This window comes from Diceros bicornis, chromosome 9, assembly GCF_020826845.1.
Source record: "Diceros bicornis minor isolate mBicDic1 chromosome 9, mDicBic1.mat.cur, whole genome shotgun sequence".
Lineage (NCBI taxonomy): Eukaryota > Metazoa > Chordata > Mammalia > Perissodactyla > Rhinocerotidae > Diceros > Diceros bicornis.
Window position 1 is genome coordinate 50,173,078 of NC_080748.1, and position 15,458 is coordinate 50,188,535.

A 15,458-nucleotide genomic window follows, 5' to 3' on the forward strand; every position below is an offset into this window, starting at 1 on the left:
TACAAAAGAGTAACTTCTATTAGGTTTTCAGAGCTTTTCCTGTGCCTACTGTTTCTTAAAAAATAACCAGCTCAATGGTTTTAGCTGATTAGTTGCAAATTTTTATTTTCTAAATAGACTTTCTGGTTTCTTCAAACCATACATTTTAAAAATTTGCAACTAATTAGCTAAAACCTGCGATAAAATAATAACTCTAAAAAATTAACATTTAGGGGCTGGCCCCATGGTCTAGTGGTTAAGATTGATGTGCTCTGTTTCGGCAGCCCAGGTTCAGTTCCCAGGTGCGGACCTACACCAGTCGTCAGCAGCCAGGCTGTAGTGGTGACCCACATACGAAGTAGAGGGAGATTGGCACAGATGTTAGCTCAGGGCAAATCTTCCTCAGGGAAAAAAATATATAATATTGAAATATCTACTGTCTCATACTTCTAGATTGAAATGTTTCTATTAAAAAAATTTAAGATTTTGCAGTTTGGGAGAATTCTTCTTTTAAATATATCCATGTCACTCACTTGTTAAAACTATACATATTGTTTTTAGTATTTTAAAAGAGGTGAAAATTGCAGTACAAATAATAAGATATATAAAAATTAAAATTAATCTTTTAGGCATGAAGGGCAGCAGAATTTACCACCCCAAAATCTGCCTCTTTGGCATAGGATTATCTTGAGCTGGTTATCTCCCTTTGAGGTGAAATGTCAGCTCAAGACAGAGGATTCACTATTTGGCTCTTTAAATAAAAAGGTATATCTAAGGAAAGGAAGTATAGACAATAGCATCAATGAGGTTTATTTTTCCAAGATATTGTTCAGTTTTTTTATTACATTGTTAACCCCAGAGTATAACTTATTTTTATAAATAGCACTATGAAATCTTAGAATATGTTCAATTTTAATTGAAATATTTAGCTAATTAGTTGCAAATTTTTAAAATGTATGGTTTGAAAATACTTTCAATTTTAATGATGACTATTAATGATAATAGAAATTTATAATATAGTGTTCAATAGTATTTATAAAGTATGAAATCACTTCCAAACCTCCAAACATGGTAGTATTAAATTTTTTTATGTTGTACCTTAAAAGTCAATAAAATACAATCAATCTCACAGTTAAAATAAAATCAAAATGATGACATTTGTTACATCTATCCTGGATACTGGAGCAATAGACTGAATAAGAATAGAAGCATTAGTGCAATCTCTTGAGAAATACTGGTTACCCAAAAAAGAGTCTAAGGAGTTTAAATTAAAGGAAAACTAGGGCTTCACATCAAAGGGGGATCCTTAGTGTAGCTGAATTATCATCAGTTGACAGAGTCAAATTTCAAGAATCCTGAATTGGAGTTATGGCAGGGTAGGCAGTAAGTTCTGGAACTCATTTAGCATGTGACCTTAGTGGACACTTTTCTTTTCAGTAAACCATGCAATGATATCTGTTCTCTCTATCTCATATAGGCTTTGAGTTTGATGGAATAAATGAAAATCAATAAGGAAAGTTAATATATTGAAGTATAGGTGGAAGCCATTTTGGTTTAAAACCGGTTTGGCCGAACTTGTTTTTCCAGAATGACCTGACATGGCCTGTCAAGCACGCATTGTACATCTGCTTTAAACATTTACAGTATCCCAAGCAAAGAATACTGCCTTTAAAGATAGAGATGAATGCCACCCTCCACATCAGCATGTTTTTAAGGATAAGCATTCCTTCCAAGAAACCAGTGTCAGATTGACCTGCTATATACAGCAAAACATCTTGTGATTGTAGTAAAATGAAAAAAAAATATTCCTGTCATATTTGTTCCTTATTCCAAAATGGTATATAACCATGCTGTACACCTCACTTCTCTGGCGTGCTTCTTTCCCTGGTGGAGGCTGCGCTCCCGGGCTATAGTCCTCAGAATTGGCTCATATATTAAATTCACCTCAATTTTGATACTTAGATTGATTATGGGTTATTTGCATTGACAAATCCATTGTTCATAGTGCTCTTTGATGTCCTTATTGTATGCATTATACTTATTATGCACACTTATTGTATGCATTATAAACACTAGTAGGCTAATATGATCTACACATGGAAAATAGTTGGTTGAATGCAGCAAATTTGGGAAAAAATCTCTCCCAGGAAAAAAATATTACTTATTTGTAAAAATGTTGATAAATTTATTAACCAAGTTTTAAATATGACCAGTACAAAATTTTACTGGTTAAAAAATAGACATACACCACTTGATCTTCTCCTCTATTCTTTAAAGTTTCACAAATAAGTTGTCCACTCAGTTAGCTAATATTATCTGTATGTTCTATTGGAGAAAATATGTGGGTGGAAGAAATAGAATATACTTAATACTACTAAACTGTACACTTAGAAATGGTTAAGATGATAAATTTCATGTTATACATTTTTAAACTACAATTAAAAAAAATTATTGATACTTTCTTAGCATCTTATACTTATAATGACATCGTTTTTCTGAAATAAAATGTAACTAATAAATTTGACCACAATTACATTTTTGGAAACTTCAGGTTTCCTAATATTTCCTTGACATGATTCATCAATCAATATTTTCCTTGGTTATTAGATTTCAAACATTTTTCGCCACTCAGCAATAGAACTCAATTCTATGGTTTACATTGACTCAAAAAAGAGATTTTCTTGCCTTTTCTAGCTCCTGCACAATTATTTGCACTCATTATAGGATGTGTATGTTTGAAGCACTAATGCTGTCTCAAGTAAGTGACTATAGAAAAAAACAATAATTAAAGATTGCATTTGATGTCAGCATAGTGTTTAGGAGAAAATAAACTTATGTTTTGATGGAGATTTATACTTCCTGATTTTTTGAAAAATCAAGCAAAAAAAATGCCTGTCTCTGCAGTGTATTTTGTTAATTTTTTACTCAGATCTGAATTAAAATTTATTGAAGAAAGATACACTGATAAAAGCAAATTTTCCATCATTTATTAATTGTATTTAAAATTTACATGGATCTATTAAGGACATTGTGTAATGTTTCCACTTTATGCTTTAAACAATTACACACATTCAGCATAAAATAATGTTCATATCAATGCAACAAGTTTGAAAAGTGGGGAATGAAAATCTGAAATCCGCCTTTCTTCTAACAATGATCATTAACACCCCAAATGAATGGATCCTAGATTTCTCTCTCAAAATTCTAAGTTTTACTTTTTTTCTGAACAAAATTCTAAAAGACTTCACCATGCAATGGAGATATATATAACATTCAGAATAACTAGCTTCCATGCTTACACTGAACTCAACATTAGGCAAAAGCCCATAATTGTACTGATTCTTTGGCTCAGTGTGTTCAAACAGCAAAGCAATGTGGTAAGCCTAATGAAAACAATCCTTTGTGTTTGCCAGCTTCCGATTGCTAAGACGGTTGCAATAAAATTCAACCATCGTCTCTGATGATATATGCAGCTTTGATAAGCAGGACAGTTTGTTTTCTGAATGCAAGAGACAAGCATGAATCTTTTGCTCTAATTGTCCTCGTAGCTTAGGAAAATGAGTAAGAAGCATGTTTGTTTTAATAAAACACCATTTTGCCTCCTGGTATGACTACATCTGATTTGGAAAATAGTAAACCAATCAGATTCTGTCAGATGAAATATCGTGTCTTCTACTCTTGGCAATCGTTTGGATATTGCCACAGATTATAAAACAATTGAATAAGTTGTAGCCATGAAAGTATCCATGTCACAAACATCCATCTCTCCTTTTAATTGCTCAAGAAAAACAAGCCTTTGGTAACTCTAGTTATTGTACGCTACAATACAAAACAAATTACCAATAACCATTCCTGAACTAACTAATACACGGCCAGATATTGTTCCCGTTGCAGTTGTGTGTTTTCTCGTTTCCTATGATTCTCTTTGATCGTCTACCTCTTTTGACATCAGTAGGTAAATCTGCAGAAATCCTTGTTCTTGAAGAGTTTTCATCTCAGCAAGTTCTCATTTTTTGCCCTTGATATAAAAATAACCACTCCAGCAAATAAAATCTCTCCAAATAAAAATAAATCAAGGTTGCTTGATGACTACCACACAGGCACCTGCTCTCCCAATATTCAAGGAAGCCATCTGTTGAAAAAGATGAAGCACAATTTAAGACAAATTTTACTGTCGTAGAAAAATATACAGATTGTAATATATTTAAAACACTGATATACATGAAAATCATATATAAACGTGCTTATATTTTCTCAATTTAGCCACAAGTAGTACAATAAAAATCGGAATAGTGAAAAAGACATTTACAAAAAAACAATGATTTATGTATTGAAATTTTTAAAACCTGCAATCACTTATGGAATTTTTAATAAAGGTAATAAAATATTTAATGATTTTTAGTGAAATGAAGCTGCTGTAGAAAAGTTTCCAGCAAAGATTTACTCTGGAGCCTGCATGGACACATTTGTGATGATATTTCATAGTGATAGCTTGGAATATATTTTAGATGAAATAGCTATTATACTTATTGAAATCATTTTGAAGTTACTTCCCCAGATATTATACTGAATTAAATGTGTTATTCATTCATTCTGAACAGAGACATATAATGAAGTAACTTCAATATTTTGTCATAAATAGGCAATAATTACAATTGCTATAGGGCTTATTAAAAAAATTTCCACCTTATGACAGTCATTGAAATGAGAACTGAGATTTGTTTTTAATAATCCTGAATATGAAATTGTCTAGAAATATATTAAAAACAATAATTTTTACAGAGTTTGTAATGAAAATTTATTCCATGGAGGTAAGCCAAGATTTCAATAATTTGAGCTTTAGATATCAATGATTTTTATTACAGTTTTCTGAAAATAATTTATGCACATAAAAATATCAGGGTAGACTAGAAATTACAGGATATTATTTCAAACTGAAAAGAAAGTGAATAAAATTTAAGAAATAAAATAGCTAAGAGCAAAATAACTGGGATCACATACATTATCCTATTTATTAAGAAAGGATATAGTCTCACTCTCTAAATATTAAAATTACCACCATTATCTACTAGTTCTGTTAAATATACCTACTGTTACCTGCCATCCCTCTGCAGGTCAAAAAAAATAAAAAGCAGAAAACTTCCCATATGATATAATTTTTTATTCTGTTCATTTAATACATTATTTTTTAAACAGCTAATTTCATGCACTATCTCTTATCTTTCTCATAGATAATTGCTCCAAATGATAGGAGGAAAGGGTCACGTGAATATATTGATAGCATACTGTGTGTTAAAAATAATTTTTGTAGATCACCACAGTGACCTTCATAATCCCATCATGTATTATTATCTCCATATGATAGTGTGTGAATGGAGTGTCTAGAGACAATATGTAAATCTCCTAACATCAGTGTATACAAACTGAAATATATCTGACTCCAAAGGCTCACATTTTCCATTGTCTCTCTTTTAGTTTCCAATGATTTTCAAGCGTTGATTCACAGCTGAGTAATCTAAGGAACTTTTACAAAGGGTATGTACTCAAGCCACTCATTAGGAATGGGATGAGTATTGGGTAGTTGCACTTTGAAAAGTTTTCTAAATACCCTCTGATGTTCATTCAAATAAAAAATATCCTCCTAACAAATTTCTCTGACTCCAATCTTACTTTCTACTAACAATTTTTTACATCCTCTCAAGTGCAATCATTTAAAAAGACAATTCTGATTATTTACTAACCCTGTTTAAAATCTTTTATTAACTCCACTTCAGTATCATGTAAAGTCAAGATTCTATAACATGGTATCTGACCCTACATACTGTAGACTTTATCTCTCCAAACTCATTGCTCGTCATTATTTCTTACCCAGTGAAACATGCCATGTGTTCTCCTTCCTGAAGCTCTTTACAAATTCTGTTCCTTAAACAAAAGGATCCCCTTATTTTCATCTGGTTAACTATTATTCATCTGTCAGACCTCATTCTATATTTCACTTCCTGAAGGAATATTTCTCTACCCAACACACTTAAGTTCTATCATAGTGCTAAGTATTTCCCTTACCACAGAATTTATCATGCTATTTTAAGAATTTAATATATTCTACATAAATACTTTTTGAATATTTAAGAGAGCTTTTCTTCTTTTCCTCCTTGGTCCAACTTTATCTTATTTAATATGTATTTTTAAAAATCTGCCCTGTCCACTCTCCAGGGTTATACCTTTCAGCCTTAGTATGATAACCTAAAAAGGCTGGCAAAAGAACCAATTAGATAAAGGCAACTGAGGATGTAGATATCTCACCAGGCTTCCCTGGAACTCTTTCTTAATATCTTCTATATCTGTTGTGTGCAAGTAAACTAAACCCATGCACAACAGAGCAAACTGAGTTGTGACAATAATTCTCAATTGATTTATTTAATAAACATTCATATATCTCTTACCCCATGCCAGCAACTATGGTAATCTTTGGAGACATGACCGTAAATGACACACTATCTTTGTTTCTTTACAGCTGCAGTTGGATGCAGCAGAACAGCACTATGACAGTGTACCAAGAGAACACAGGAAAGGGTGATTTTACCCAGGCCAGGGGAAATGGAATAAAGTTCTTCTTTTTAGGTCTTAAAGCACACGTATTGTTCTTTCCAATAAAATGAAAGAAATAAAACCAATGTTGAATAGCAAAGTCAAATTTATTTAAAACACACATATACATGCACGCACGCACACATGCATGCATGTGTTCTCTGTAAAACTAACTCTCTAAGACACAAGTCTGGCAATTGCTCCCTAATCTATTTCCATTATTTCCAATTCTAGCTAGCTTGGGGAGTTTTGCAAGTATATATTCTTGGATATTTTAGTATTGTTTGCTTACTTATTCTAATGCTTAGTCGTTTGGGGGTGCCAATGATAAATGGGATAACCAATTGATTTTGTCCATTTATTGGATAAATGGAGGGAAAGTGACAGAAATTATCTAGCAAATACACGAATCTTCTCTAGTGGCCTGGAATCCTGAAAATGTTCAAAGGGATTTCATGTGGGTCTGCTATTGGTCCCTCGAGAGTCTCAAAAATATAAATAATGAAATATATGGATGTAAAATCTTAAAGTAATTTAAGAGCTTTAAAATTAATGTTTGTTGTACTAAAATAAAGTTGTTATAAAACATTTTAAATACCACTTTGCTGTTTGTAAGGTACTGTATGATCCAAAAGAGTGTAATAAAATACAGATGAGGGAAAGTGGTCTTTAGCAGGCTTTTACTTATTATTACTACACACATTATGTTGATTTCAATTTTAGAGGAGTGATAAGTATAAAGGCTCATTATTATAAATACATAATGAAGATATTATATTATATCATTTATATGCCCATAAACTTTCTTTATGTAATGTTTATTTGTAAAAGCAGCATATTTAAAATATTTGCCATTGAACTGGTACATTTCCTTAGCAAATCAACAATCATTAATCCATGCAGTGTTCCATTTGTAAACACTAAGGACCCAGAAAGGTAAGAATTTAAATAAATACTCTAAAATTTTGGTGGAATAATTACTAGCTTCTTTTATATTTGCTGCTTTTTGGATAAGGAATGCTTTTTCTCTCACAATTAAAGTAAAACAGAAAATCATACAACTTAGTTCTCCAAATACTTCCCCTTCTTCCCTCCATTCTACCTTCTTTCTTCCTCCTTAGCCAAATTCATCTATCTTTATGGGAATCAAAGGGTTTTCCCTTAGGGCAGAGTAAGATTCATAAGGCAGGTACCTTACCCTGGCCATAAGGAATTTGGTTTTGTATTTCAAAGTCAGCCTCTGTAAATATTGTCGTTGAACACTATCATCCAAACTGGCAAAATCAGGTCAGCCCTCGTGGCCTAGTTGTTAAGTTCTGCCCGCTGCGCTTCAGCGGCCCAGGTTTGGTTCCCAGGCACAGACATACACCACTTGTCTGTCAGTGGCCACGCTGTAGTGGGGGCTCACATACAAAAAGAGGAAGATTGGCAACAGATGTTAGCTCAGGGTGAATCTTCCCCAGTATAAAAAAAAACAAACTGGGGGGCCAGCGCAGTGGCTTATCAGTTAAGTGTGTGCCCTCCACTTCAGCAGCCTGGGGTTTGCAGGTTTGGATCCCGGGTGCGCACCAACACACCACTTGTCAAGCCATGCTGTGGCGGCATCCCATATAAAGCAAAGGAAGTTGAGCACGGATGTTAGCCCAGGGCCAATCTTCCTCAGCAAAAAGAGGAGGATTGCCATCGGATGTTAGCTCAGGGCTAATCTTCCTAACAAAAAAAACAAAAAAACAAACAAAAAAAAACCTGGCACACTCAAGGAAGTTATGTATCTTTAAAAATAAGTATCTTTAAAAGAAATTTACTTCAATCCATACTCCAGTTCTTCAGATAAGTTTTAGTCCGTTTTTGTGACAAAAAATAGATCCCTCTACCCACTGAGGAATATGAGGAGGAGAGGTTATTATTCTGCTGCAACTCAATAGGGCTTTGTAATTTTATTGCACTCATTCATGGAAATGGTTTGTTTGTTTGAACAGTATTGTGCTTTTAGTTTTCTGATAAAGGAGAGAAATAATAGAAATATCAAGAGATTTGGAAAAGAAAGGAAAGTAGGGAGAAATTAAACGTAAGGACACAAGTCTACGGATATCTCCATTCCTTCCTTTACAAGCAAGGCCATAGTAGCTATCCAGCATAAGGTGTTTTCCACTACGATTAAGCTTCCCTGTCCCCATCCTCCCCCAACACTCACACACACACCAACACAAATCCTCTAGCTGTCGACCTGAATGGGAGCTGCTATATTCCAGCATGATCTTGAGTCTCTAACCACAGTGAATATTCAAGGAGTAACACCTCACCTAAGATCAGCCAATTATTTGACTCCATCTTCCTGGGCAAAGTGATTGTCTAGGAGTGAGGGCTTTATACATGGCAGAACATTCAGAGCCCTTTGCTGTTCTTGTTTTTTTTTTTTTTTTTTTTTTTTTTGCTGAGGAAGATTCACCCTGAGCTAATATCCACGCCAGTCTTCCTCTACTTTTTTTAATATGTGGGCTGCCAGCACAGCAGGGCCGCTAACAGAGCAGTATAGGTCCGTGCCAGGGAACCAAATGCGGGCCACCAAAGCAGAGCATGCTGAACTTAACCACTAGGCCACCGGGGCTGGCCCTGCTGTTTGTTTTTTTCAATTGAACAAAGTGTTCTTTTATTTTCTGTTTATGGCTGTGAAGATTACTACTTGGAGCTCCCAGCAGCATTACCCTGTGGAAATTTCTTTCTGCAGCAGGTAATGATGGACCTAACAAAGATAGTCAAGCAATGTTAGGAGACAGAAGGTTGATTTCTGCAGCCTTCCATCCTCTTATTCCAGTTATCTCTAAAACCAAATATTCTAAAGTTAGGATTTTGTGAACCAAGATATTCTACTTATATTTTTGCTTCAGCTAATTAAAATTCAGTTCCTGTCCCTTGTTATTACTTATAACAAAGTGGAAATACCACTGAAGCATGAATGTCACTTTTTAATATAAATTTCATTAAAGTATAGAATACATAACAGAAATGTACACAAAAAAGTGATTTAATGAATTTTTTACATAATGAACATGACAGTGGACTAAATCAACCACTTTGGGTTCAGGGTAATTTGACTGGCTAGATTACTATATGTACCCCTCTCTTCCAAAGGAAGTATATGAAATAAATTCTCATATTTGAAGTAAATTATACTTGCAACAGTCTTACCTGTGTCCACTCATTAGTTTGTGGATCATAGGATTCCATAGTGTTGAGGTATGTCTGCCCATCGTAACCACCAACGGCATATAATCTGTCACCAAGGAGACAGACTCCAACAGCATCTCTGGGCATACTCAAAGGAGCCACCATGGTCCATGTGTCTGTTTTGGGATCATATCTAAAATGTAAGAATAATAGGATATATATTCTAATCACATTCAACTTTTACTATTCAAAAGATACCCTTTCAAAAGCATGCCATGAAAAAGGAAACTAAGTTTTTTCTAAAAGTTCAATCATTGGAGCAGGTGATCAAGAGCTAATATCCACAATGTCTGGCTTTCTAAACTTTAAGGTATTTTAAAAATATACTTAGACTCTTACTTAGATGGATGCAGAGTCATTTAACAAAAATGAATATCATGATTTCTTTCTACTAGGAGGTCATATATGTAAATGACTATTTTCCACAGTAGAACGAGAGTCTTTAAAGCAGATACAAAAAAAAAGTACTATAGTAATGAAACAGAAGCAATGGTTAAAAATCTGGGAGAATCGTGGAATACTCCACAGTTGAAGTCTCCTTTAAATCAAGTCTGAAAATCCAGCCTAAAGGAGAAGTTTGTGCAAAAGAACTGGGGTGTTTACAAAAATGCATGGCCAGCTTTGAGGGAAGCAGGTGTGTTGTGTGGCTAAAAGGCTGGGGGAGTATGAAGGAGCAGATGCCTAAAAAGGTGGTTCTTGATCATCTTGTGGATTGTTTGATTCCCAGGGTCAGAGGGTGTTTTACGTTTACTCAATAGGAAAACAGGGAGGCTTTCAAACTTGGGAAAATAATTACAGCATGAACAAAACTATGTTTTAGTAAACTTACTCAGGATTCACTGCAAGGGAGAGATTGGCAAATCAAGAGATCAAAGCAGAGGATCCAAGTTATTATTATTGAATTTAAACCAAAAATAATTTCATTTTCAGAAAGTCTAATTACCATACATTACATATGGATATTTTATATTTTGAGTGGCAAAAACCTGAAGAATACTTTGGTGACTGTGCTTCATTTTAGCTAAGAATGAATACTTAAACTACCCCTCTGTCTTTAACCTGCAATTGCAGGTTCAGATACAAAAATAAAAAAGCTAGTAAGAACCCAGTAGAGCAAATATAAAATGAGACTGGATGAAAGTATTTTTTTGACAAGCACAGCAAATATATTCTTAGTTTGTTTTTCTACTCCAATCTTTTTTTTCCAAACTACAGACTCCTAAAACAAAGAGAGAAAGAAACATAAACAAGCCAAAGAAAAAATACCTATAGTTTATGAAAGTAAAGAATGTTGTTACAAAAGAAATGGTTGAGAGGACTCCAAGGATCTGGAATCTATATTTCACAGAGAATATTCATGTTACCCAAGATGTTACATGCATTTACACACCATGGTTGGAGGAATTGTGACTGCCAAAATATGTGTGAAATGAGACATTGGTTGAATGCCGACAAAACCAGGGCCATCTTCATACATAAGCTGTCTAGCAAATAAAAATTTAATTTTACGTGCTTTAGTTAATAAATGCAAAAGATTTCAAGCAGACATAGGCACATATAGACACACAAATACACAATCCATGCCATCAAAATCTTCCTTAAAATATTTAAACTTTTACTACAAACATTTAAAAATATATAAAGATAAAAAAAATAAGGAACCCCCAAAAAAAAGGAAAGAAGAGAAGAGAAAAGACACCACAAGGAATCAAATAGTACAATCCAGAAAATGGAATGTTTTACAAGATAACTCACTGAATTTCCAAATTAAAGAAAAACAGTATTAATAAATAACTAGGAAGAAGTAATTGTTCTAAATTAAATGTGACTTAAAAACATAACAAAATAGGGGCTGGACCCATAGCATAATGGTTGAGTTTGGTGCATTCCGCTTTGTGGCACAGGTTAGCAGGTTTGGATCCCAGGCACGGACCTATACCACCCATCAGCCATGCTGTGGCAGTGACCCACATATAAATCAGAGGAAGATTGGCACAGATGTTAGCTCAGGGCTAATCTCCCTCGGCAAAAAAAAAAGGGAGAGAGAGAAAAGAAAATAACAAAATAGAGAGAGTGGACCTTAGTGGATCTATAGGGCAGTAGAATTTGTTACTCAAAATGTGTCTCTTTGGCTTGATTATTTTTAAGAACAAAAGACTCAGGAATAAACTTTGACCTCCACCCTAACTGCCTAAAAGAATTTAAGATAGAAGGCCTATTTCAGCAAGGAACTAATACCATAGATAACTATAGTATAATATGAACTAGCTGTGGAAGACAGAGAGGAACCTAGCAGAGCCCATTTGATCAGAGTCCTCTCCACGTCTCCTTGCCTTTAGAAGACATGGCAAACATTTGTTTACCAAACATTTGCTTTTCCATCTCCATGTGAATTGCCCTCCTCCTCTTTGAATTCCCAAACCACTACCCCCAACACCCTCCTTTGCCTTTAGCTGAAGATGGTATTTAAAGTGGTGGTTTTGGCCATTTTGGCAAATTACTCAGTTTTCCTGGGTTTCCCCCACGTCTATATGTTATTAAACTTTGTTTGATTTTCTCCTGTTACTCTGTCGGATGTCAATTTCATTCTTAGACCAGCCAGAAGAACATAGAGGGAGGAAATATAGCTCTTCCTCCCCTATAGATCCCAATTCAAACAGATCAACTATTACAAGATGTTTGAGACATTTTGGAAATTTTAATGTAACTCGGGCATCAGATTTTAATAAGGAATTATTGAAGTTTTTATTAGTTATGAGAATAGCAGTATGCTTATGTTAAAAAAATAATGTCCTGGGGCTGGCCCCATGGTGTAGTGGTTAATTTTGGCGTGTTCTGCTTCAGTGGCCTGCGTTTGCGGGTTCGGATCCCAGGGGCAGACCTACACTACTTGTCAGCCGTGGCGGCAATCCACGTATAAAGTAGGGGAAGACTGGCACAGATGTTAGCTCAGGGTTAATCTTCCTCAGCAAAAAATGAAAAAAATAAAGTCCTGATCATTTTTCCCTGTTTATGGGATGAATTCAGAAATATTTTGAGCTAAAATGACATGTTTGAGAATTTCTTTAAAATACTTCAGGAAAAAAAAAGACAGTGAAGGTGAGTGGATGAAACAAGAATGACAAATAGTGATGGTTGTTGAAGCTGGGTAATGAGTACAGGGGAGTTTATTGTATTGTTTACTTTTTTGTTTGTCAGGAAAATGTAGTTAAAATAACTCTAAAAGGAAGAATGTATAATGCACTTTAATTTCAGTGAAAAGTGAAGGTTCTTTATGTTTATTCATTCTTCAATAGAATCCAGTCTGGCTTGTCAAAATCACTTCACTAAATAGCTTTTTCTGAAGTCATATTTTAATCTTCATTTAATTGTTATTCAGCTCTATAGAATTTTTTTCAACTACTGTCTACAAAGCAGAGTTTATCACTTTGCAAAAAGGCAGAACAACTAAGAAAACAGCTAACGCTAGTGCACTAAGCAATAATAAATGTATTTCTGAAGGCTTATGAAATGTCAAGTAAAGCTTAAATATTGAAACAATTCTCAAATACTCCTATTGCTGGGGAAAATAAGAAACCACTAGTATGTCCCATATTTTAGGTACACATTTAGAAGTAATAGCCTACAGTTAGAAATAGATATCATTTCTTTCATATTTTACAAAGTTCCTGAAGGGAATTTAAAAAATTTAGTGTATTCTGGTAGAAAATCCAAATCTTCGAATTAAAAGTATCTGTCTTCAGTGGTAAGTAACATATTTTATATATGTAATAACAATCTTTTAATTCATATCTTACAATTGTGGTAATATTTAAATTTATACACTGTATTGCCAGAAAAATCAAACCAAAACAAAACAAAAACTGAGTCCAACTACCCCCCTCCCACACACATTCTCTCCTAGATATTTAGGAAGTAATCACACAAATTCAAAATTACCACTAGCGGTTATCCTTGTTCTCCCATGAATGACTCTAAATTAATTTTTTTGTATTCAAGAACTCTATGAATTCACCTCTCAGCCTGGAGATATAAAAAATTGTTACCCCAAAATGAAATAAACAGCCTTTTGTAGCTTAGGAGATGATCCACAGATGTATAAGCATTTTCCAAACAATTACTACAGTGAACTCTGTCAGTTCATGTTTTTGACAAGATTTAGTTCTAAGCATTCTTTTTTGCCCATATGAAAAAAAAAAAAAAACTAGGGGCTGTATTTTTTGTATTTAGGCTGTCTGCCTTTCCTGGGTCTCACCTTAGCCTTTATGGTCAAGGTATGAGCTCTGTATCAGAGACTCTATTAAAGTTTATAACCCTCAGGCAAGAGAAGTGCCAATATATAGTGGCTAAAATTGGCTGTAAAATGAAAACTTGCTGAAGGCATATAATAGTCACAGAACAAAAGTCAGTTTCTCATTGAAAATCCCTATTGAAGTTTTTGAGGTATTCTTAATTTTTCAAGCATTGTCATTTCCATAATTTAAGGATAAAAATTGATCTTAAAATATTTAAAGGGAAATTTTTTAAATGTAAAAGCACTACTTTGGTAACAAATAGAACTGAGAATGCCCATTTTCCTAAATTTGTACAGACAATGTTCATCTATAGAGCAAATTTAACAACATAGAAGTGATTTGTAGCCAGGTATGTTTGCCTGTAAAACAAAACAAAACAAATAAGAAAACAAAGAAACAAGAAAAGAAAAAAATGAAGATCCACGCTATGAAAATGGGTAAACAGCTCTGAAAGAGTGATCTTAGGTTTCTAGCAAATCAACTATACAATCTATATATGCAATGATTTTAATAAATTATTTGTGGGCCAGCCTGAGGGCATAATGGATAAGTTCACGCGTTCCACTTCAGTAGCCCGGGGTTCGCAGGTTCGGGTCCCGGGCGTGGACTTATGCATCGCTCGTCAAGCCATATTGTGGCGGCATCCCACATATAAAATGGACGAAGACTGACACAGATATTAGCTCAGGGCTAATCTTCCTCAAGCAAAAAGAGGAGGATTGGCAACAGATATTATGTCAGGGCCAATCTTCCTCATCAAAAAAATAAAAATTAAAAAAAAATTATATGTGAATTAAGCAATTAAGAATGACAATGTTGCTGGGCAAAAATAAATAATTTTATTTTTCCTGTAATGAAAACCAACATCCAGGTCTCATGAGATTATCAAAACAAAGGTACCTTGACTTTAGAAATATTTACATGATGGGAATGGAAAAAAATTCTAATAAAATTAATTTTTAAAAACCGTGGAATAACTATAATAATGCTCCTATAAACATCCTTGATGAGATGTTTTCATATATATACAGTTCTAATGGGAATTTAGGAATGAAATTTCTGAATCAAAGAGAATGCATATTTCGAAATGTGGTAGATACTGCCAATTGGTATTACAAAGAGGTTCTGCCGATTTACACTCCCACCATCAGTGTAATGAGAGTTTCAGCTGCTGTACTCTCCAACACGTGATATTAACTGCTATTTTCATCTTAGCCTTTCTGGTGGATAGGTCATGGTATGACACTGTGATTTTAATTTTCATTTTCCTGGTGACTAATGACATCAAATATTTTTCCAAATAGTCATTGTCTTTTTGGATGTCATTTTTTGAAGAGTTCTTGTTCAAGTCCTCTGCCTACTTTTTCT

General features: G+C 34.0%; 1 protein-coding gene across 2 annotated transcripts in view; it reads right to left on the bottom strand.

Annotated features, from left to right (window-relative positions):
• Positions 1-4,051: 4,051 nt before the first annotated feature.
• The window catches only part of KLHL1 (kelch like family member 1), a 351,208-nt gene continuing 339,801 nt past the window's right edge, over positions 4,052-15,458 (bottom strand). For both annotated transcript variants that reach the window (XM_058547700.1, XM_058547699.1), the window contains 2 exons: positions 9,757-9,928; positions 4,052-4,111 (listed from right to left, as the gene is read on the bottom strand). In XM_058547700.1, coding sequence (XP_058403683.1) covers positions 4,052-4,111; positions 9,757-9,928 — 232 coding nt within the window. The remainder of the gene's footprint in view (positions 4,112-9,756; positions 9,929-15,458) is intronic.